The sequence below is a fragment of the Dendrobates tinctorius genome, unplaced genomic scaffold (assembly GCF_039654945.1).
Source record: "Dendrobates tinctorius isolate UK_male_01 unplaced genomic scaffold, ASM3965494v1 ptg000155l, whole genome shotgun sequence".
Lineage (NCBI taxonomy): Eukaryota > Metazoa > Chordata > Amphibia > Anura > Dendrobatidae > Dendrobates > Dendrobates tinctorius.
The window spans coordinates 24,483,586-24,505,316 of NW_027361822.1; the positions used below are offsets into that span (position 1 = coordinate 24,483,586).

At 44.0% G+C, this 21,731-nt stretch overlaps 1 protein-coding gene across 1 annotated transcript in view; it reads left to right on the forward strand.

Moving 5' to 3' along the window:
- Nucleotides 1-21,731, forward strand: part of LOC141051190 (uncharacterized) — an 86,554-nt gene that overhangs the window by 52,276 nt on the left and 12,547 nt on the right. The window contains exons 10-11 of the mRNA XM_073548054.1: nucleotides 3,046-3,222; nucleotides 3,341-3,408. Coding sequence (XP_073404155.1) covers nucleotides 3,046-3,222; nucleotides 3,341-3,408 — 245 coding nt within the window. The remainder of the gene's footprint in view (nucleotides 1-3,045; nucleotides 3,223-3,340; nucleotides 3,409-21,731) is intronic.

Here is a 21,731-nt window from a genome sequence, read left to right on the forward strand (position 1 = left end):
TTTGTACAGAGGCAGTATAATGCTCTCATCATGTGTATCCAGACCTCTTTTAATGCACCCCATGATCCTGTTTGCCTTGGCAGCCGCTGCCTGGCACTGGCTGCTCCTGGTAAGTTTATCATTAACTAGGATCCCTTAGTCCTTCTCCAGGTCATATTTACCCAGTGGTTTACCTTTCAGTGTGCAATGGTGATATTGATTCCTTCTTCCCATGTGTATAACCTTACATTTATCATTGTTACCGTGCCGGGGTGAGTACTTGTTTGGGCCCGTGCTTGACGAAATCCTCACAAAGGCATCCGACAGAAAAAAAGGGATTTCCTAAATTGTTTACACCTACTTTTAGGAACACCTTTAGGAAGGGGTCATCAATCCGGAAGCGCTATAGAGACCGTGACTGGGAGCCGGCAGAGCCGAAGCGGAAAGTTGCCTACTTCGGCACGGCCTCATCTACCAAGCATAGGCGCGACTATCACTAGCCCTGATCTTCAGGTGGGCGGTAGATTGGTATAATTTTATAATCAATGGAGCCGTATAACATCCAGCTCCTGGGTCCTCGGCATCATATTATCTGGGCTGAGATTGGAGTTTCGGAGTATCCCTCCAGATTCCTTCTTACTAACAACCTTGAACTCCCCTGACCAGCAGCGGGCCCTGGAAATAAAGATCCTGCAATTAACGGAAAAACGGGTCCTGATTGAGGTCCCTAGAAATCAGGAAGAGATGGGGTTTTATTCCTATCTATTCCTGGCTTCCAAGCCAGATGGTTCTTTCAGAACCATTATTAATTTACGGAAGCTAAATACATTCCTGAGGTGTCATACCTTTAAAATGGAATCCATCTGGTCTGCAACCAAGCTTCTATTTCCCAGGTGTTTCATGACGGTCCTGGACCTAAAGGATGCCTACTACCATCTACCGATATTCCAGGACCACCAGCAATACCTCAGAGTGGCGGTACGACTGAGCGATCAGGTTAGGCATTTTCAGTTTGCCGCCATGCCAGTGGGTCACTCCAAGGCACCGTGGGTATTTACCAAAGTGATCGCAGAAGTGATGGCCCATTTAAGAGAACAAGACACCTTGGTCATACCATACCTGGATGATTTCCTGATTGTGGGGGGGTCGGCTGTTCAGTGTACTACTTGGCTGAACCATATAATATCATCCCTACAGGATCTAGGTTGGCTAGTTAACCTGAAGAACTCGAGACTAGTTCCCTCTGCCTGTCAGAAATTCCTAGGTATCCTCCTGGACACAGTAGCTCAGCAATGTTTTCTCCCGGAGGACAAAAAGACAGGTATCATCCGAAAAGTCAGAAAAGTGATGGACAATCTGGAATTATCCCTGAGAGAAGCAATGTCCCTGCTGGGTTCCTTAACATCCTGCATGCCAGCCATGCAGTGGGCCCAGTTTCACACCAGAGCACTGCAGAGCGAAGTGCTCAAAGCAGAAAGAAGGCTGCAGGGTCACCTTGGAGGAAGATTGCAGTTGTCGGTCGCCACGGTCAGCAGCCTATCAGGGTGGTTTGAACTGATACATCTGTCCAAAGGGGTGCTGTGGGGGATAGTACCCAACAATATAGTCACGACCGATGCTGGCCCCCTGAGGTGGGGAGCCCACATGGGACACAGTATAGCTCGGGAGGTGGACGGGCAGGGAGGAAGAGTACTCCTTGAACCTGAAAGAACTCAGTGAGGTGAAATATGCTCTTCTAGAGTTTCTGCCGGCTCTGCGGAATTCACATGTACGGGTTCATACAGACAATGCTACAGTGGTGGCCTATTTAAACCGTCAAGGGGGACAAGATCATGACTACTGATGTCCACTGCAAGTAGTCCCCTCTGTCAGCGCTACACATCAGAGGGGAGCACAATATTCGGGCGGACTATCTAAGTCGTCATTACTTGCGCCAGGGGGAATGGGCTCTAGACAGACGGATTTTCAGGCAGATTGTACACTTATGGGGCCTCCCGGAGAGAGATCTTTTTTTCCATGAGAGACAACAGACAGCTCAGTAGGTTCGCGTCTCTACGAGCATCAGACCAGCAAGATATAGTAGACTTTCTTCAGGTCCGGTGGGATTATACTCTGGCCTATGTGTTTCCCCCGATGTGTCTGATTCTGATAGTACTCAGGGAGGAGAGAGCAAGAGTGATACTAATTGCCCCTTTCTAGCCCAGGAGGCCTTGGTCTTTCTGGCTAAAGGCGATGTTGGTGACCGACCCTTGGGTGCTGCCAGCGAGCCCGGGGTTTTTCTTTCAAGGCCCATTCCATCATCCTCAGATAGAGGGTCTCTACTTGACGGCATGGAATTTGAGAGGGAGCTGCTGAGGCATAGAAGGTTTTCAGAGACTCTGATTGCTACATTACTAAGTCGGAAAAAGGTTACCACAATAATTTATTTTAAGACCTGGAAAAATATTTTGTTATTTCACTCAGCACCTCTGTCAGATCAGGTTCCCATTCCGGCAATTCTGGAATTTTTGCAGAAGGGCCGAGAATTGGGGTTATCAGTTAATATCCTTAGGGTGCAGGTGTCAGCACTAGGAGCGCTATATAACCATAATGTAGCAGGAGACAGATGGGTCACTAGATTTATAAAGGCATGTGAGCGCAGTAACCCGGTGCATATTCCTAGATTACCTCCATGGAATTTAAACCTTGGTCTAGATGCTCTGACAGGTCCCCCCCTTCGAACCCTTAGACTCAGCCTCAACTAAGGTTTTGACCTCAAAAACTGCCTTGTTGGTTGCATTAACTTCCGCAAGACGGGTGAGTGACATCCAGGCATTGTCAGTGGATGCTCCTTTCTTAAGGGTCTATCAAGATAAGATAGTTTTAAAGCCTGACCCAGCCTATTTGCCTAAATTTGCTTCTAAACTTCATAGAAGCCAAGAACTATATTTGCTATCCATCTATGATAATCCCGCTACGGTAGAGGAGCGAAGATTCCATACTCTAGATGCAAAGAGAGCAGTATTGGGGTATTTAGAAAGGACTCAGGCTTGGAGACAAAGTAGGGCGCTGTTTGTCTCCTTTCAGTGTCGAAGGAAGGGGTTGGGTATCACAAAGAACACCATTGCCCGGTGGATAAAGGATGCGATCTGCTTGGCGTATTTGGTCAAAGGAGAATCCCCACCAGAGGAAGTGAGGGTGCACTGTGCACGGGCCATGGCATCTTCATGGGAGGAAAAGGAGGACGTCTCCATTGACTTATTTGTAAGGCGGCAACATGGTAAGCACCTTACACCTTATATAGAGACTACCGTCTTGATCTTTCATCCACCTCCAGTTTAGATTTTGGGCGATCAGTACTTAGTGCCGTGGTCCCTCGCAGGTGATAGTCTCTGAAAGTCTCTCGGTTGGTGCTGTCGTGGAGAAAGGAAAACTGGTCATTACGTACCGGTAATAGGATTTTACGGAGTCCACGACAGCACACACACTGTCACGATATATGACTGGCCCTGCGTGGCGTGACCCGACGATCGGTCGGTCACCAAACAACTGGACAAACAAGGGGACACCGGGAACACAATTACAACGGTGGGCCCTGCTATAGGGAATGGGGAAAGGGACACCTCCTGCACTCTGCTGCGGCTGTGTCCTGGACTAACCTGACGTCCCTATACGGCTTCTTTCAAACCGTCGCCGAGCAGGATACCTTGTCCCTCACTTACCCTGCACCTATCCCTCACTAGGGAATTGGTAAGTGCGGACACTGGTCCCACCACAGCACTAATAAAACACCAAGGGGAGATACAACAGACAGAGTTAAACAAAACAACACTTAGCTTTCTCTGCTGCCAATGCTCCGAGCAGCAGAGTAAGGCTCCTGAAATCAGCTTTCAGCAGAATCAACACTGCTCCAGATAAGCTGAACCACCACGGCACCAGGTAGCTCTAGTCTTCACCACGGTTGGTATCCAAAAAGTACCTGTCATAACCAACAGTCAGCTGATGCACCAAGTGACCTTATATAGGAAGGTGGGAGTGGTCACCACCAGCACACGCAGACTAACTAAACATGTAGTAACACCAGCGACCACTGGGAGGAAAAACTAATATTAAGTCCCGATGGCCTGAAAGGAAAAAAGTTTATATGTGAGCAGCCCAAACTGAAACAGATCCAAAAATGGATCGTGACACACGCGTTCCCCTCCCGTAATTATTCGCTATGGTTTTCCTGCACTCTATGGGAAGTGTGTTATAAAAGTTTTCACTCTATAGAGGTGACTGCGGCTGTGTCTTACAGTTATTGTTAGGTTCTTTAGAAGGATGTAGATCTGGGGATTTATTCTGACAGAATTTTATAGGCTGAACTGGATGGACTAATGTCTTTTTTCGGCCTTACTAACTATGTTACTATGACTGTATTTTGTAGTATAAGCAAGAGGATGATTGTATGCTAATCTGAAGGCAGTTCCTCTCATACTCTGAAACACAACTGAGGAGGTGAGGGGGATCACCCCCTTTTGAATCTGTAGGTTCCTGTCCTGATGGTGGGCGAATCCCCTCTCTCGGTGGGTGCTGTTGTAGACTCTGTAAAATCCTATTACCGGTACATAATGACAGGTTTTTTTTTACGTCTGTTATGGGGTGTCCTGTTGGTTTCCCAATACGTACTGTATGTGCACATGATATGTACACACTGACACCTATTGATGTTTGGTTGCACTGGCACTTTATTATTATTTTTTTAACACTTTTACACTTTGTGATATATAAACTATGAATGAATGTTTTGAGTCCTATTGACTCCCTCTTACTACCTTCTTAGTTTACAATTTTTCTACATTTTTGCTATATTTTTATTCCAAATTTTGTCATGGTGTTACTGTGTGTACTATTCATTAAGATATACAATCATATGCTTGATACCTTGTACTTTAACTGGATGTAGCGTCCCCATTTTTAACATTTGTATTATACTCCTGCATTGGTCTTTTTTCTGTTATATTTTTACCTGATCAATTAATAAACTGCACATTTTTAAGATTTGATATATTGGACTACATGGTCTGTTTTTCTTTGTTTGTTCTTTCCTCTTGTTCAATTTTACGACTGTCCATCTGTCCATCGTTTTTCACTAGTTCCATACATGTTGGCAGCAGTGACACTGCTCTTACTTTCACTTTATTTCGCCTTGTGCACTATTAGTGGGTTCACTATTTCTGCTACCAATTAGCATTCCTTTAAAAAATTTTGATTTACCAATGTATATAAGTCATCAGAACTGCCAATTTCTCCAAGCATGAGCTAATAGGAAAAACAAACTAAAACATCAAGCATACAGCGACAACATATACTGGGCTACTGATTTATGCACAGTTTATTGAAAGTTTAGATATGCTTTACGAAGTACTTGCTTTAATCCTGCTTTCCTGTTCACTCCAGAAGTTCTGAGATCAATATAGGCATTCCTTCCCTGTGTGTGTTATTTTTTCCCCTTATCTGTAGAGGAGGAGCTTCACTACTTATCATGAACATAAACTGCAGCACAGATTCATCTCAACTAAAAGTCTAGACCTTAGATCAGGAATAGGACAGATATTTAAAGGACATTTCATAACTTTCTCAAATACTTATGAAAAAAATATTCCCCACAAACTGCATTGAACTACTGTACCTGATTTTATTATATATTTTCGGAGTTTGTCCATTTTATATCGACTCTGACTCCACCAAAATGGGTTCCGACTCCACAGCCCTGATCGCAGCCTCACATATGTTGCATCTGAGCTGATGGCCCAAGGACTTGAGACTGCCAGGCCTCCATTGCTCTTCTCTCTTTACAGTACTTCCAATTTGATTCTATGAGATTGTCTACTCCAACTTGATTCCCTAAACAACAATTTGAAACAAATCTCTTTGGGATATCCAAATAGGGCAGTTTTGGAGTGCATATAATAGCTGAGGCATCCAAATAATTATTAGGTTTATACACCCTATCACTGACTGTGGTAATTTGGATCAAGGTTCCTTTTTAAATTTCATTAGAATTGAGGTAAGGTTTAGTCTGTCATAACATAACGGCACAAATAAATGATTAATACCCAGGTATTTAAATTCAGACACCACTTGTGGACCGGAGCTAGCATAGGAGGGTAAATTATCTCTATTATTCACTGGAGGTATGGTTGATTTGATTAACCCCTTTCTGACCTTTGACATACTATTCTGTCCATGTACCCTGGGCCCCTATGACCATGGACGGAATAGTACGTCATACGCGATCAACCACGCTCACAGGGGGAGCGCGGCTGATCGCGGCCAGGTGTAAGCTGTCGCTCCCAGCACTTTAACCCCCGGCACACTGCGATCAAACAATGCTTTATCATCATACCACCAAACAAAAAGTTGAATAACATGCGATCAAAAAGACGGATATAAATAAACGTGGTACCGCTGAAAACGTCATCTTGTCTTGTCTTTGACTTTTTTGCTAGGTTCACTAAATGCTAAAACTGACCTTCCATTATAATTCTCCAGGTCATTATGAGTTCATAGGCCCCAAACATGTCTAGGTTCTTTTTTATCTAAGTGGTGAAAAAAATTCCAAAGTTTGCTAAAAGAAAAAAAAAATTGTCATTTTACGAGACCTGTAGCGTCTCCATTTTTCGTGATCTCGGGTCGGGTGAGGGCTTATTTTTTGCACGCCGGCTGACGTTTTTAATGATATCACTTATGCAGGTACGTTCTTTTGATCGCCCGTTAATGCATTTTAATGCAATGTCGAGGCGACCAAAAAAACCATAATTCTGGCGTTTAGATTTTTTTTTCAAACTATGCCATGTCATGATCCCAGTGCGGGTTTTTGAGCTGCACACCGGGGGTTAATGTCTGGAGCTCTGTGCAGGTTTTGACCTGCACACTTGGGGTTAATGATTGTGGCCTCTTTCTGGTTCTGGGAGAGCTTCATAAACCCCTGGGTAGCTTCAATCCCTGCCAGTTATACTTTTGCCATTGGCCTAGTGTGCTGACCCCCGTGTGCCTGTTTGTTGCTATAGCTTGTTTATATGGTTCTGACCCGATTCTGTTTCCCGTTGTGAGTTTGCCTGTTGATTTTGTACTGCGTTATCTGTGTATGACTCATTGCATGTGACCTGACTACTCTCTGCTCGCCCCCTTTGGTACCCTACAGCTATCTCTGTGTGTGACTCATTGGCTACGTCCTGACTATTCTCACTGTCTATGCCCCTTGGTAACTTTGTCTCGCAGTTACTCTGCTAGGAATTGTCTTGCAGCTCCTAGCTCTGTGGAGTTTAGGCCACACCTCTAGCAGTCACGTGCTTCAGGTCCTGCAGCTCTGAAGTACGCATCTATTCGGTTGCTGCCCGCTCCACAGGTAGCTTTGAGCACAGTTCGCTTTACTCAGGACACGCGCACTGGCTCAGTGAGCAAGTTCAGTGTGGTGTCTCTGACATTATAACTGGCCTACAATTTTTTTTTTTCTTTCTCCTCACTTCTGCAGCATGGACCCAATGTGTGCTTTATCTGAGCAGGTGAAAAGCTTGACTCAGTCACTGCAGAAGCTTAGTTTGGAACACCAATCTCTGGCCCAGTCCCAACGGCGGGTTGAGGACTCAGTTCAGGGGGTACTTTCCGCAGGCTTCCAGCAGGTGGGGAATAGAGATGTCATTTTAGTCCCACCTGAATCCCTGGTTAAATTGCCAGATATATTTTCTGGTAACAAGGATGACTTCAGGGCATTTAAGGAGGGTTGTAAGCTTTTTTTTTTTTTCTTTGAGACCCCGCTCCTCTGGGGATGAGAAACAGAGGGTGGGGGTGGTGATGTCCCTGCTTAGGGGGTCCCCACAAGCCTGGGCATTCTCGCTTTCCTCTTCTGCCCCTGAGAGAATGTCTGTGGATGCATTTTTTGAAGCCTTAGGGCTTATTTATGATGAGCCTGATGGAGTGCGGTTGGCTGAGGACAAAGTAATGAGTGTCAGGGGGAGCACTCGGCCGAATGGTTCTGTACTGAATTCAGACGTTGGGCTGCGGAGATTTCCTGAAGTGATGCCGCCCTTCTGGGGGCTGTTCCACAGAGGCCTGTGTGAACGTCTGAAGGATGCTTTGGCACTCCATCCTCCGCCTGACTCCCTGGAGGATGCCATGGTCCAAGCGGTTCGCATGGATCGCAGGCTGCGGGCTAGAGGCATTATGCAACGGGAATCGCCCTTATTCTTCAGTGGAGATGAGACCCAGTCTCTTCCTATGGCTATGGAGGTGAGCGCTGTCACCTGTGAGGGAAAAGAAAGAAGACGCCGCCGGGAAAAGCAGTTGTGCTTCTATTGTGGGAAATCTGGACATTGGAAGAAGGACTGCCCCTCCTGTCCATCATCCTCCAAGATGGCGGGAAAAGACTAGGTCTGGGTAGTAATCGAGGAGGCTACCCAGACCTTCAGGTACAATTTTCCTCATGTGCAAAAATGGTGCTGCAGGTGGAACTGGAACTTGGTTATGGTCCTGTTCAGACTACTGCTTTTATTGACTGCGGTTCGGCTGTGAACCTGATTGATACCAAGGTTATGACTCTTAATAAGATAGGGACAGTCAGGCTTCATGATCCTGTTAAACTTGTGGCAATTGACTCATCTCCTCTTAACCAAGACGGTATCTGTTGCAGGTCTGAACATTTTTCTCTAAAAGTGGGTTCCACTCATGTGGAGAAACTAAGTTGTCTGGTGCTAGATAACTTGCCTGCAGGACTGGTACTGGGGATGCCTTGGCTTCAACGCCATAATCCTACCATTGATTGGGTTACAGGGGAAATCACTCAATGGGGATGCAATAATAAATGTGGTAACCGGGGACATCTTGTTAACGCTGTTAAATCCGTGTCTGTGTCGTCTGTCGATCTGGAAGGTATTCCGGAGTACCTGAAAGATTTCGAAGACGTTTTTTCCGAAAGTGAGGCTGAGGCGCTGCCACCACATAGACCCTATGATTGTGCCATTGATTTAGTACCCGAAGCCAAGTTACCTAAGGCTCGATTGTTCAATTTGTCTGGGCCTGAGCGCCAAGCCATGAAGGAGTACATAGCTGAGAGTCTCCGCAAAGGGCATATCAGGCCTTCTGTGTCACCTGTGGCAGCAGGGTTCTTCTTTGTGAAGAAAAAAGATGGTGGTTTGTGGCCGTGCCTCGACTTTCGGGAACTGAACAAGATAACGGTTAGGAACTCTTACCCGCTTCCCCTCATCCCAGACTTATGTAACCAGTTAGCTGGGGCACAATGGTTCTCCAAATTAGATCTGCGGGGGGCCTACAATCTGATAAGGGTTCGGGAAGGGGACGAGTGGAAAACGGCATTCCTCACATCAGAAGGACTCTTTGAGAACCTGGTAATGCCATTTGGGTTAACTAATGCACCCGCTATTTTCCAAAATTTCATCAATGTTGTGTTTTCTGATCTGATAGGCCGTTTTGTTATTATTTATTTGGATGATATTTTGGTGTATTCCCCGGACAGTCAATCTCACTTGCAACATCTAAAGACAGTTCTCCAGAGACTCAGGGAGAACCAATTGTTTGCCAAGTTGGAAAAATGTTCATTTTTTGTACAGGAGCTGTCTTTTTTGGGGTTGATTGTGTCCTGTGAGGGGTTTCGTATGGATCCTAAGAAGGTGCTGGCGATCGCTGACTGGGTTCAGCCTCGAGATCTCAAGGGGCTCCAGCGCTTCTTAGGATTTGCGAACTATTACCGGAGATTCATTAAAGGTTTCTCACAAGTGGTGAAACCACTCACGGATCTTACCCAGAAGGGAGCTGATGTAAAAAATTGGTCTGTACTCGCTAAGGAATCCTTCTCAGCGATTAAGAAATGTTTTATGTCTGCCCCGGTGTTGGTGCAACCTGACCCGTCCAAACCATTCATTGTGGAGGTGGATGCTTCTGAAGTGGGGGTGGGGACTGTGCTGTCCCAGGGTCCGGCCACCCTTACCAATCTCAAACCCTGTGCCTTCTTCTCCAAGAAGTTCTCTTCAGCTGAGAAAAACTATGATGTAGGCAATAGAGAACTTCTTGCGGTCAAGCTGGCGTTTGAGGAATGGAGGCACTTTTTGGAAGGGGCAGCTCACCCTATCACGGTTGTCACGGATCACAAAAATTTGGCATACCTTGAATCTGCTAAGAGGCTTACTCCTAGACAGGCCCGTTGGTCACTTTTTTTTTTCACGATTTCAGTTCTCAATTACTTTTCGACCCGGGTCCAAAAATGTTAAAGCGGATGCCCTGTCCAGAAGTTTTGATCCAGTGTCTCCCCCTGAGCCGCCGTCCTCCATTCTTCCCCCCAGGGGTGGTAGTGGCGGGGGTCTCAACTGAGTTGGAACAAGAAATCCTAAGGGCTCAGGCCCTAGCTCCGGCAACCAGGCCAAGCGATAAACTGTTTGTTCCAGATTCATTGCGGCCTAGACTTCTGCAGGAGTTTCATGATTCTAGGCTGAGTGCTCATCCAGGTATCACGGCCACTAGAGAGGCAGTAGCCAGGGGTTTTTGGTGGCCTTCGTTAAGGTCCGATGTCAAGGAATTTGTTTCTGCTTGTGGCATATGTGCCCGTTCCAAAAGCTCGCATAACCGACCGGCTGGGGAACTCATACCTTTACCGGTTCCTGATAGGCCGTGGACTCATCTTTCCATGGATTTTATTACCGGCCTTCCACCTTCCAGGGGCAATACCGTGATCTGGGTGGTGGTGGATAGGTTTTCTAAACAGGCCCATTTCATTCCCTTGGCAGCATTACCTTCAGCAGAAACGTTGTCAAGATTGTTTGTGCAGCATGTGGTCCGATTGCATGGGGTACCCCTGAATGTTGTGTCTGACAGAGGTGTGCAGTTTGTGGCCAAATTTTGGAGGGCGTTCTGTATGAAATTGGGCATCTCACTCTCCTTCTCGTCGGCATATCACCCGGAGAGTAAGGCTGTGTGCACACGCTGCGGATTCCGCTGCGTTTCCGCAGCGGTTTTGGCCGCTGCGGCCACGCAGCAGTTTTAGCTGCGGTGTACAGTACCATTCATTTGAATGGAAAAACAAAAAACGCTGTGCCGACGCTGCGGAAAAAACCGAGCGGATTTGCTGCGGTTTTGAATCCGCAGAAAGAATTGCATGTCAATTCTTTCTGCGGAAACCGCTGCGGGTTCCTATCTCCACCATTGTGGAGATAGTGAATCCGCAGGACCAAACCGCAGGCAAAACCGCAGATAATCCGCAGGTCTTTGGACCTGCGGATTATCTGCGGTTTTTGCAAAATCCGTGCAGATTAATCCGCAGCGGAATCCGCAGCGTGTGCACACAGCCTAATGGTCAGACAGAACGCACCAATCAATCCCTGGAACAAATTCTCAGGTGTCTGACCTCCGCCAGACAGGAGGATTGGTGTGATGCTTTACCGTTGGCTGAATTCGCTTTTAACAACCGGGTGAGTCAGTCCACCAACATGTCCCCATTCCTGATTAACTATGGCTTTAATCCGCATTTTGGGGAGTTTTCTCAGGTGGATTCCGGTTGTCCAGGAGCAGAGGGGTCTGTTCAACGGTTAAAAGACCTCTGGGCTGAGGTCCAGCGTAATATCTCTCGAGCCCAGGGGAGATACAAATATTTTGCGGACAAAAAGAGAGCCTCGGGAGACATGTTTCAGGTGGGAGAGAAGGTTTGGCTCTCCACGCGTAACATCAACTTAAAGGTACCATCAGTTAAGTTGGGACCAAAGTTCATTGGTCCGTACGTGATTATGGAGATAGTCAACCCTGTGGCATATAGGTTGCGTCTCCCCGCCTCCTTAAAAATATCTAATGTGTTCCATAAGTCTCTGTTGAAACCAGCAGGATCTGTCAAAGAGAACTCTGAGACTGTTGTTCCTCCAGTGCTGGCGGAGGGTCAATTGGAGTATGAGGTCGGACATATTGTGGACTCTCGGCGGGTGCGCCGCTCTTTGCAGTACCTGGTCCACTGGAAGGGATATGGACCAGAAGAGCGCTCATGGGTCCCTGCTCGCTTGGTACATGCAGATCGCCTGGTTCAGGCGTTCCATGCCAAGTACCCGGGGAAGCCTGGGGGTCCGGAGGCCCCCCGTTGAGAGGGGGGTACTGTCATGATCCCAGTGCGGGTTTTTGAGCTGCACACCGGGGGTTAATGTCTGGAGCTCTGTGCAGGTTTTGACCTGCACACTTGGGGTTAATGATTGTGGCCTCTTTCTGGTTCTGGGAGAGCTTCATAAACCCCTGGGTAGCTTCAATCCCTGCCAGTTATACTTTTGCCATTGGCCTAGTGTGCTGACCCCCGTGTGCCTGTTTGTTGCTATAGCTTGTTTATATGGTTCTGACCCGATTCTGTTTCCCGTTGTGAGTTTGCCTGTTGATTTTGTACTGCGTTATCTGTGTATGACTCATTGCATGTGACCTGACTACTCTGCTCGCCCCCTTTGGTACCCTACAGCTATCTCTGTGTGTGACTCATTGGCTACGTCCTGACTATTCTCACTGTCTATGCCCCTTGGTAACTTTGTCTCGCAGTTACTCTGCTAGGAATTGTCTTGCAGCTCCTAGCTCTGTGGAGTTTAGGCCACGCCTCTAGCAGTCACGTGCTTCAGGTCCTGCAGCTCTGAAGTACGCATCTATTCGGTTGCTGCCCGCTCCACAGGTAGCTTTGAGCACAGTTCGCTTTACTCAGGACACGCGCACTGGCTCAGTGAGCAAGTTCAGTGTGGTGTCTCTGACATGCCATTTAGCGATCAGGTTAATCCTTTTTTTTATTGACATAAGGAAATTCTGAACGCTGTGATACCAACTATGTGTATGTTTGATTTTTTTTTTTTTTGTTATTTTATTTTGAATGGGGCGTGATTTAAACTTTTTATATTTTATTTTTTTATATTTTTAAAACTATTTTTCTTTAAGTTTTGGCATTCTTCAATAGCCTACATGGGAAGCTAGAAGCTGCCACATCTTGATTGGCTCTGCTACATATAGGCGATGCTCAGATCGCCTCTATGTAGCTGAGTTACCGCATTGCTATAAGCGCCGACCACAGGGTGGCGCTCATAGCAATCCGACATCAACAACCATAGAGGTCTCAAGGAGACCTCGTTGTTATGCCGACGAACCAGTGATCCCCGATCACGTGACTGGAGTCAGCGGTGCGCGTATTTCCGGCCCGATGGCCGGAAAGGAGCGTTAAATGCCGCTGTCAGAGTTTGACAGTGGCATTTAACTAGTTAATAGGCGCAGGTGGATCGTGATTCCACCTGTGCCTATTGCGAGCACATGTCAGCTGTTCAAAACAGCTGACATGTCCTGGCTTTAATGCGGGCTCACCACCAGAGCCCACATCAAAGGCGGGGGTACTGCCTTCGGCCGTACTATCCCGTCCGATGGCAGTAAGGGGTTAAGAAGTGGTGAGTTCTCCTTCAATGGAAGTCTTCAAACAGAGGCTGGACAGACATCTGACTGGGATGATTTAGCGAATCCTGCTTTGAGCAGGGGGTTGGACCAGATGGCCCAGGAGGTCCCTTCCAACTGTACGATTCTATGATTCTATTCTATGATTCTAAGACAAAATGCCGTGTTGTCACATAATTTATTAAGTCTGTTGGCTCATACTTTGGCTATGATTTTGATATTCATAGGCAACAAGGATATAGGTCTGTAGGAGTCAGGAATGAATGGATCTATGCCTGTTTTAGGTATGATTACTATCAGGAATGAATGGACCTATACCTGTCTTAGGTATGATTACTATAATGGCTTCTTGCATAGAATTAGGCAGTGCTCTGTCTTGGAAAGTAGTTAATAGATGTGGTAACAGAATATCTCCAAACTTCTTATAGATCTCAATAGGCAACCCATCTGAACCTGGTGGTTTATTACTAGACATAGAGGCCATGGTTGTATTACTTCTATTTCAAGTGGGCTATTCAAGTATTTTTTATCGTCTTTCAAAAATTTTGGGGAGCTCTACCTCATCCATGTATGCTAGGTAGGAGTTGTTCTTTATTAAGATTCATCTTAGGTTTGAAAAGGTCTTGAACAAATTCTAAAAAATATTTTGTATTTAATCAGTTTGAGTATTGATCCCTTCTTAGATCCTGTATGGCACCTATAAAGGAGTGACCTGTCTGGGCATTGGCTATTACTCCTAACAAATGTTCTGCTTTTTCCCCCTCCTCAAAGAATTTATGCTGACTAAACATACGTTTATTGTGGGATAGATTTATTAATCCAATTGCTGACGTATCCGGAGCAGCTTGAGAATCATAGAATCATAGAATTGTAGAGTTGGAAGGGACCTCCTGAGCCATCTGGTCCAACCCCCTGCTCAAAGCAGGATTCGCTAAATCATCCCAGTCAGATGTCTGTCCAGCCTCTGTTTGAAGTCTTCCATTGAAGGAGAACTCACCACTTCTCGTGGCAGCCTGTTCCACTCATTATCACTCTAAATGTCAAAAAGTTTTTTCTAATATCTAATCTTTGTCTCCTCCCATTCAGTTTCATCCCATTGCTTCTAGTCTTTCCTTGTGCAAATGAGAATAAAGTTGATCCTTCTACAATGTGACAGCCCTTTAGATATTTGTAGACAGCTATTAAGTCTCCTCTCAGTCTTCTCTTTTGCAAACTAAACATTCCCAAATCCTGCAACCTTTCCTCATAAGACAGGGTTTGCAGACCGGTCACCATTCTGGTCGCTCTTTTCTGAACTTGCTCCAGTTTGTTGATGTCTTTTTTAAAATGTGGTGCCCAAAACTGGACACAATATTCCAGATGAGGTCTGACCAAAGAGGAGTAGAGGGAAATAATGACTTCACATGATCTAGACTGTATGCTTCTGTTAATACATCCTAGAATTGCAGTTGCCTTTTTTGCTGCTGCATCACACTGTTGACTCATATTCAATCTGTGATCTATTAGTATACCCAAGTCTTTTTCACATGTGCTGTCACTTAGCCCTATTCCTCCCATTCTGTATATGCTTTTTTCATTTTTATTGCCCAGATGTAGTACTTTGCATTTCTCCCTGTTAAAAACCATTCTGTTAGTTGCTGCCCACTTCTCCAGTTTATTTAAATCTTTTTGAATCCTCTCTCTCTCTTCTCTAGTATTAGCTATCCCTCCTAGCTTTGTGTCATCAGCAAATTTAATCAGTTTACCCTCAATTCCTTCATCTAAATCGTTAATAAAGATGTTGAACAATACAGGGCCCAGGACAGAGCCCTGTGGTACCCCACTTGAGACATTCTTCCAACAAGATGTGCAGCCATTTACGACCACTCTTTGGGTCCGATCACTAAGCCAGTTATGAATCCACCTAACAGTTGCCTTGTCCATTCCATACTTAGTCATTTTTTCAATAAGGATTGTATGAGAGACTTTGTCAAATGCTTTGCTGAAGTCAAGATATACTATATCTACAGCATTTCCTTGATCCACCCAATCAGTGATACCGTCATAGAAGGAAATTAAGTTAGTCTGACATGACTTATTAGTTACAAACCCATGCTGACTCTGTTTAATCACTTCATTCTTATCCAGGTATTGACATACATGCTGTTTAATAATTTGTTCAAAGATCTTTCCTGGTATAGAAGTCAGACTCACTGGCCTATAGTTGCCTGGGTCCACCTTCTTCCCCTTTTTGAAGATAGGAACAACATTTGCTCTTCTCCAGTCTTCTGGCACTTCTTCTGTTCTCCAAGAATTTTCAAAGATTATGGAGAGGGGTTCAAAAATTTCTTCTGCTATCTCCTTCAGTACTCTGGGGTGTAATTCATCTGGACCTGGAAACTTGAATTCATTTAGGTTAGCTAAGTGTTTCCTCACTATCTTTCTGTTTATAGATATCCTGGATTCTTCTATTCCCTTAATAGGACAGTGAAGAACAGTTGATGTTACATTTCCTTTCTGAGAGAAAACAGATGCAAAATAGGAATTTAAAAGTTCGGCCTTCTCAACATCCTGTCTTACCATTTCATCATTTTCATCCTGTAAAAATCCTATAGCATCTTTGACTTTTCTTTTACTTTTGACATATCCCCAAAACCCTTTATTATTGCTTTTGACATCTCTTGCAAGCCTCAATTCATTGTCAGCTTTAGATAATCTGATTTGTGCCCTGCAGGTTCTGCAGACAGCATTATATTCTTCTTTAGATATGCCTCCCTCTTTCCATTTTATAAACAGTTCTTTCTTCCTTTTTAGCATGTGCTTAAGTTCTGTGTTCATCCATCCTGGTTTCCTTAAATGCTTCCTATTCTTCCCTCTTTTCGGAATTGTTAACAACTGTGCTTTGAGAATTTCATTTTTCAAGATTTCCCATCCTTCCTGGACATTTTTGTCTTTAACCCCTTCACTGCCAAGGGTGGTTTGCACGTTAACTACCGGGCCAATTTTTACAATTCTGACCACTGTCCCTTTATGAGGTCATAACTCTGGAACGCTTCCATGGATCCCGGTGATTCTGACATTGTTTTCTCGTGACATATTGTACTTCATGTTAGTGGTAAAATTGCATTCAAATAACTTGCGTTTATTTGTGAAAAAAACGGAAATTTGGCGAAAATTTTGAAAATTTCGCAATTTTCCAACTTTGAATTTTTATGCCCTTAAATCACAGCGATACGGCACACAAAAAACTTAATACATAACATTTCCCACATGTTTACTTTACATGAGCACAATTTTGGAACCAAAAATTTTTTTTTGTTAGGAAGTTATAAGGGTTAAAAATTGACCAGCGATTTCTCATTTTTGCAACACCATTTTATTTTTAGGGACCACTTCACATTTGAAGCCACTTTGAGGGGTCTATATGATAGAAAATACCCAAAAGTGACACCATTCTAAAAAATGCACCCCTTAAGGTGCTTAAAACCACATTCAAGAAGTTTATTAACCCTTTAGGTGCGTCACAGGAATTTTTTGAATATTAAAAAAAAAAATGAACATTTAACTTTTTTTCACAAAAAAAATACTTCAGGTTCAATTTTCTTTATTTTACCAAGGGTAACAGGAGAAATTGGACTGCAAAAGTTATTGTGCAATTTGTCCTGAGTACGCTGATACCTGATATGTGGGGGGGAACCACTGTTTCGGCGCATGGCAGACCTCAGTAGGGAAGGAGCGCCGTTTGACTTTTTCAATGCAAAATTGGCTGGAATTCAGATCGGACGCCATGCCGCGTTTGGAGAGCCCCTGATGTACCTAAACAGTGGAAACCCCCCAAGTGACCCCATTTTGGAAACTAGACCCCCCAAGGAACTTATCTAGATATGTGGTGAGAACTTTGAACCCACAAGGGCTTCACAGAAGTTTATAACGTACAGCGGTACAATTAAAAAATCATATTTTTTCCACAAAAATGATCTTTTCACCCCCAATTTTTATTTTTCCAAGGGTAACAGGACCCTAAAAGTTATTGTGCAATTTGTCCTGAGTACGCTGATACCCCATATGTGGGTGTAAATGACTATTTGGGCGCATAGCAGAGCTCGGAAGGGAAGCAGCGCCATTTGACGTTTTTGGCTAGAATTGAGATCGGACACCATGTCGCGATTGGAAAACCCCTGATGTACCAAAACACTAGAAACCCCCACAAATGACACCATTTTGGAAACTAGACCCCCCAAGGAACTTATCTAGATGTGTGGTGAGCACTTTGAACCCCCCAGTGCTTCACTGAAGTTTATAACGTTCGGGCGTGAAAATAAAAAAATCGTATTTTTTCCACAAACATCATCTTTTAGTCCCCATTTTTTTATTTTCCCAAGGGTAACAGGAGAAATTGGACCCCAAAAGTTGTTGTCCAATTTGTCCTGAGTACGCTGATACCTCATATGTGGGAGAAAACTACTGTATGGGCACACGTCGGGGCTCGGAAGGGAAGTAGTGACGTTTTGGAATGCAGACTTTGATGGATTGGTCTGTGGGTGTCATGTTGCCTTTGGAGAGCCCCTAATGTACCTAAACAGTGAAAACCCCACACAAATGATCCCATTTTGGAAACTAGACCCCCTGAGGAACTTATCTAGATGTGTGGTGAGCACTTTGACCCCCCAAGGGCTTCACAGAAGTTTATAATGCCCAGGCATGAAAATAAAAAAATCGTATTTTTTCCACAAACATCATCTTTTAGTCCCCATTTTTTTATTTTCCCAAGGGTAACAGGAGAAATTGGACCCCAAAAGTTGTTGTCCAATTTGTCCTGAGTACGCTGATACCTCATATGTGGGAGAAAACTACTGTATGGGCACACGTCGGGGCTCGGAAGGGAAGTAGTGACGTTTTGGAATGCAGACTTTGATGGATTGGTCTGCGGGTGTCATGTGCGTTTGGAGAGCCCCTGATGTACCTAAACTATTGAAACTCCCCACAAGTGACCCCATTTTGGAAACTAGACCCCCCACGGAGCTTATCTAGATGTGTGGAGAGCACTTTGAACCCCCAAGTGCTTCACAGAAGTTTATAACGCCTGGGCGTGAAAATAAAAAAAACATTTTTTTCCGCAAAATTATATTTTTGCCCCCAATTTTTTATATTCCTAAGGGTAACAGGAGAAATTGGACCCCAAAAGTTGTTTTGTAATTTGTCCTGAGTAGGCTGATACCCTACATGTGGGGGTGAAACACTGTTTGGGCGCATGGCAGAGCTTGGAAGGGAAGGAGCACCATTTGACTTTTTCAACGCAGAATTGGCTGGAATTGAGATCAGACGCCATGTTGCCTTTGGAGAGCACCTGATGTGCCCAAACAGTGGAAACCCCCCAATTATAACTCCAACCCTAACCTCAACACACCCCTAACCCTAGCCCTAGCCCTAACCCTACCCTAACCCTAACCCTAGCGGGAAAATGGAAATAAATACATTTTCTTTTAGTTTTATTATTTTTCCCTAACTAAGGGGGTGATAACGGGGGGTTTGATTTACTATTTATGGCGGTTTTTATGTTTGGCGGCTGTCACACGCTAAAAGACGCTTTTTATTGTAAAAATAGTTTTTGCATCACCACATATTGAGAACTATAATTTTTCCGTATTTTGACCCACCGAGTCATGTGAGGTCTTATTTTTTGCGGGACAAGTTGACGTTTTTATTGGTACCATTTTCGGGCAAGTGACATTTTTTGATCGCTTTTTATTCCGATTTTTGGGACGCAGAATGAACAAAAACCAGCATTTCATGAATTTCTTTTGGGGGGGTGCGTTTACACCGTTCCGCGTGCGGTAAAATTGATAAAGCGGTTTTATTCTTCGGGTCAGTATGGTTACAGCAATACCTCATTTAGGTCGTTTTTTTATGTTTTGTCGGTTTTTTGCAATGAAAACAATTTTATATAAAAAATAATTATTTTTGTATCGCTTTATTCTGCGAGCTATAACTTTTTTATTTTTTTGCGGATGACGCTGTATGGCGGCTCGTTTTTTGCGGGACAAGATGACGTTTTCAGCGGTACCATGGATATTTATATGCGTCTTTTTGATCGCGCGTTATTGCACTTTTTGTTCGGTGGTATGATAATAAATCATTTTTTGCTTCGTTTTTTATTTTTATTTTTTAAGGGGTTCGCTAAAGGGGTTAACTAATGGGACAGTTTTATAGGGCAGGCCATTACGGACGCGGCGATACCTAATATGTGTACTTTTATTGTTTTTGTTTTTTTTTTATTTTGAAAAAATGGATTTATTGGGGAATATTTTTTTTTTTTTTTTTTTTTTACTAATTTATTTAGCGATTTTTTTTTTTTTTATTTTTTTTTTATTATTACACTGGTCAACAGCATTTTTGGTGCCAAAGATATTTCATCGAATTTAGGGTATTTTTGGGGTGCTGATTCTGAATATGTCATCAGTTTTGCCAGATTGGCTCAAGTTTTTGAGATTTTTGGTATCTTATTTATAGCACTTGTTGGTAAATGCGACGCATCATCTCATTAATTTCTTTGGATTAGTACTTGAACTGAGCAGTTCTCAATATAGTTTTGTGTTAATTAGTGTTCTAAAAGTTTGTTCATAGCTTGATTTTTGCACTAACTTTATGTTGTTGTCTGTTTTCCAGTGAAAAGCATGAACTCATCATGAAGAAGTTGTCTTAACGATCCAGACTCATTCTGTTACATTTGTGGTGAATACACACTGCCAAAACATAGAAGAAACATAACAGACTTCGTCAAAAAAGTGTATTTTGCCTATTTTGGGGTTATGCTTGGGGACCAAGACAAGTTTTGGGCACCACACATAGTGTGCAAAGCATGTATCGAATTATTACGAAAATGGAGCAAAGGACAAAGAAAAAGCTTCAAATTTGGTGTTCCAATGGTGTGGAGAGAGCCAAAAAATCATCATGATGACTGTTATTTATGGTAAACACAGGTACAGGCACATCTTCACAATGAGGGACAGGCCTTCTTGCAGATTCCATGTTACTCCCATTTTCGTTTCTTATGCTTATTGAATCCTTGCACTTGCACTGCACAGAAATAACAGTCATCATGATGATTTTTTGGCTCTCTCCACACCATTGGAACACCAAATTTGAAGCTTTTTCTTTGTCCTTTGCTCCATTTTCGTAATAATTCGATACATGCTTTGCACACTATGTGTGGTGCCCAAAACTTGTCTTGGTCCCCAAGCATAACCCCAAAATAGGCAAAATACACTTTTTTTACGAAGTCTGTTATGTTTCTTCTATGTTTTGGCAGTGTGTATTCACCACAAATGTAACAGAATGAGTCTGGATCGTTAAGACAACTTCTTCTTGATGAGTTCATGCTTTTCACTGGAAAACAGACAACAACATAAAGTTAGTGCAAAAATCAAGCTATGAACAAACTTTTAGAACACTAATTAACACAAAACTATATTGAGAACTGCTCAGTTCAAGTACTAATCCAAAGAAATTAATGAGATGATGCGTCGCATTTACCAACAAGTGCTATAAATAAGATACCAAAAATCTCAAAAACTTGAGCCAATCTGGCAAAACTGATGACATATTCAGAATCAGCACCCCAAAAATACCCCAAATTCATTAAAATATTTTGGACACCAGAAAAAAAATTTTTTTTCGTTGACCTGTGTTATTTTTAACACTTTTTTTTTTTTTTTTTTTTTTTTTTTTACTTTATTACCTTGTCCCAGGTGGGACATCACTGTCCTGTGACAGATCGCTGATCTGTCACATCACAGATCACTGTGACAGATCAGCGATCTGTCACAAGCACTGCTGCAGACTTCCTCATGCCTGCGCTTTGCAGGCAGTGAGGAAGCCAGCTTCCTCAGGCCCCCAAAGGCCCCCGTCGCCATCTTGGATTCGGGGGCCTGGAGGAAAGGAGCCCCCCGCAGCAGCGCTGCACATTGCGCTGCTGTGGGGGGCTCAGGGAAGCACGGAGGGAGCCCCCTCCCTGCCGATGCTTCCCTTTAACCCCCGGTACACCGCGATCGCGTTTGATCGCCGCTGGGCGCCGCTGATCATGGTGACGTAATATTCCGTGCATGGTAATTAGGTCCATGGTCACATGGACGGAATATTACGTCAATTGTAGGTAAGGGGTTAAGGATATCCAGCCATTAGATCCCTCCAATTCTCTTTCTGAATCCCTTAAAATCTGCCTTTCTGAGAAGGTAGAACGGAACCTGTGGCTAATCCATGAGCTGTTTATGGAGGTAGTTTTGTCTTTTCCTAAATGCGTATCCGGTAGACATACAACTGCGGGTAAGTTATTCTGAATAAATTCCATATTGGCCAAT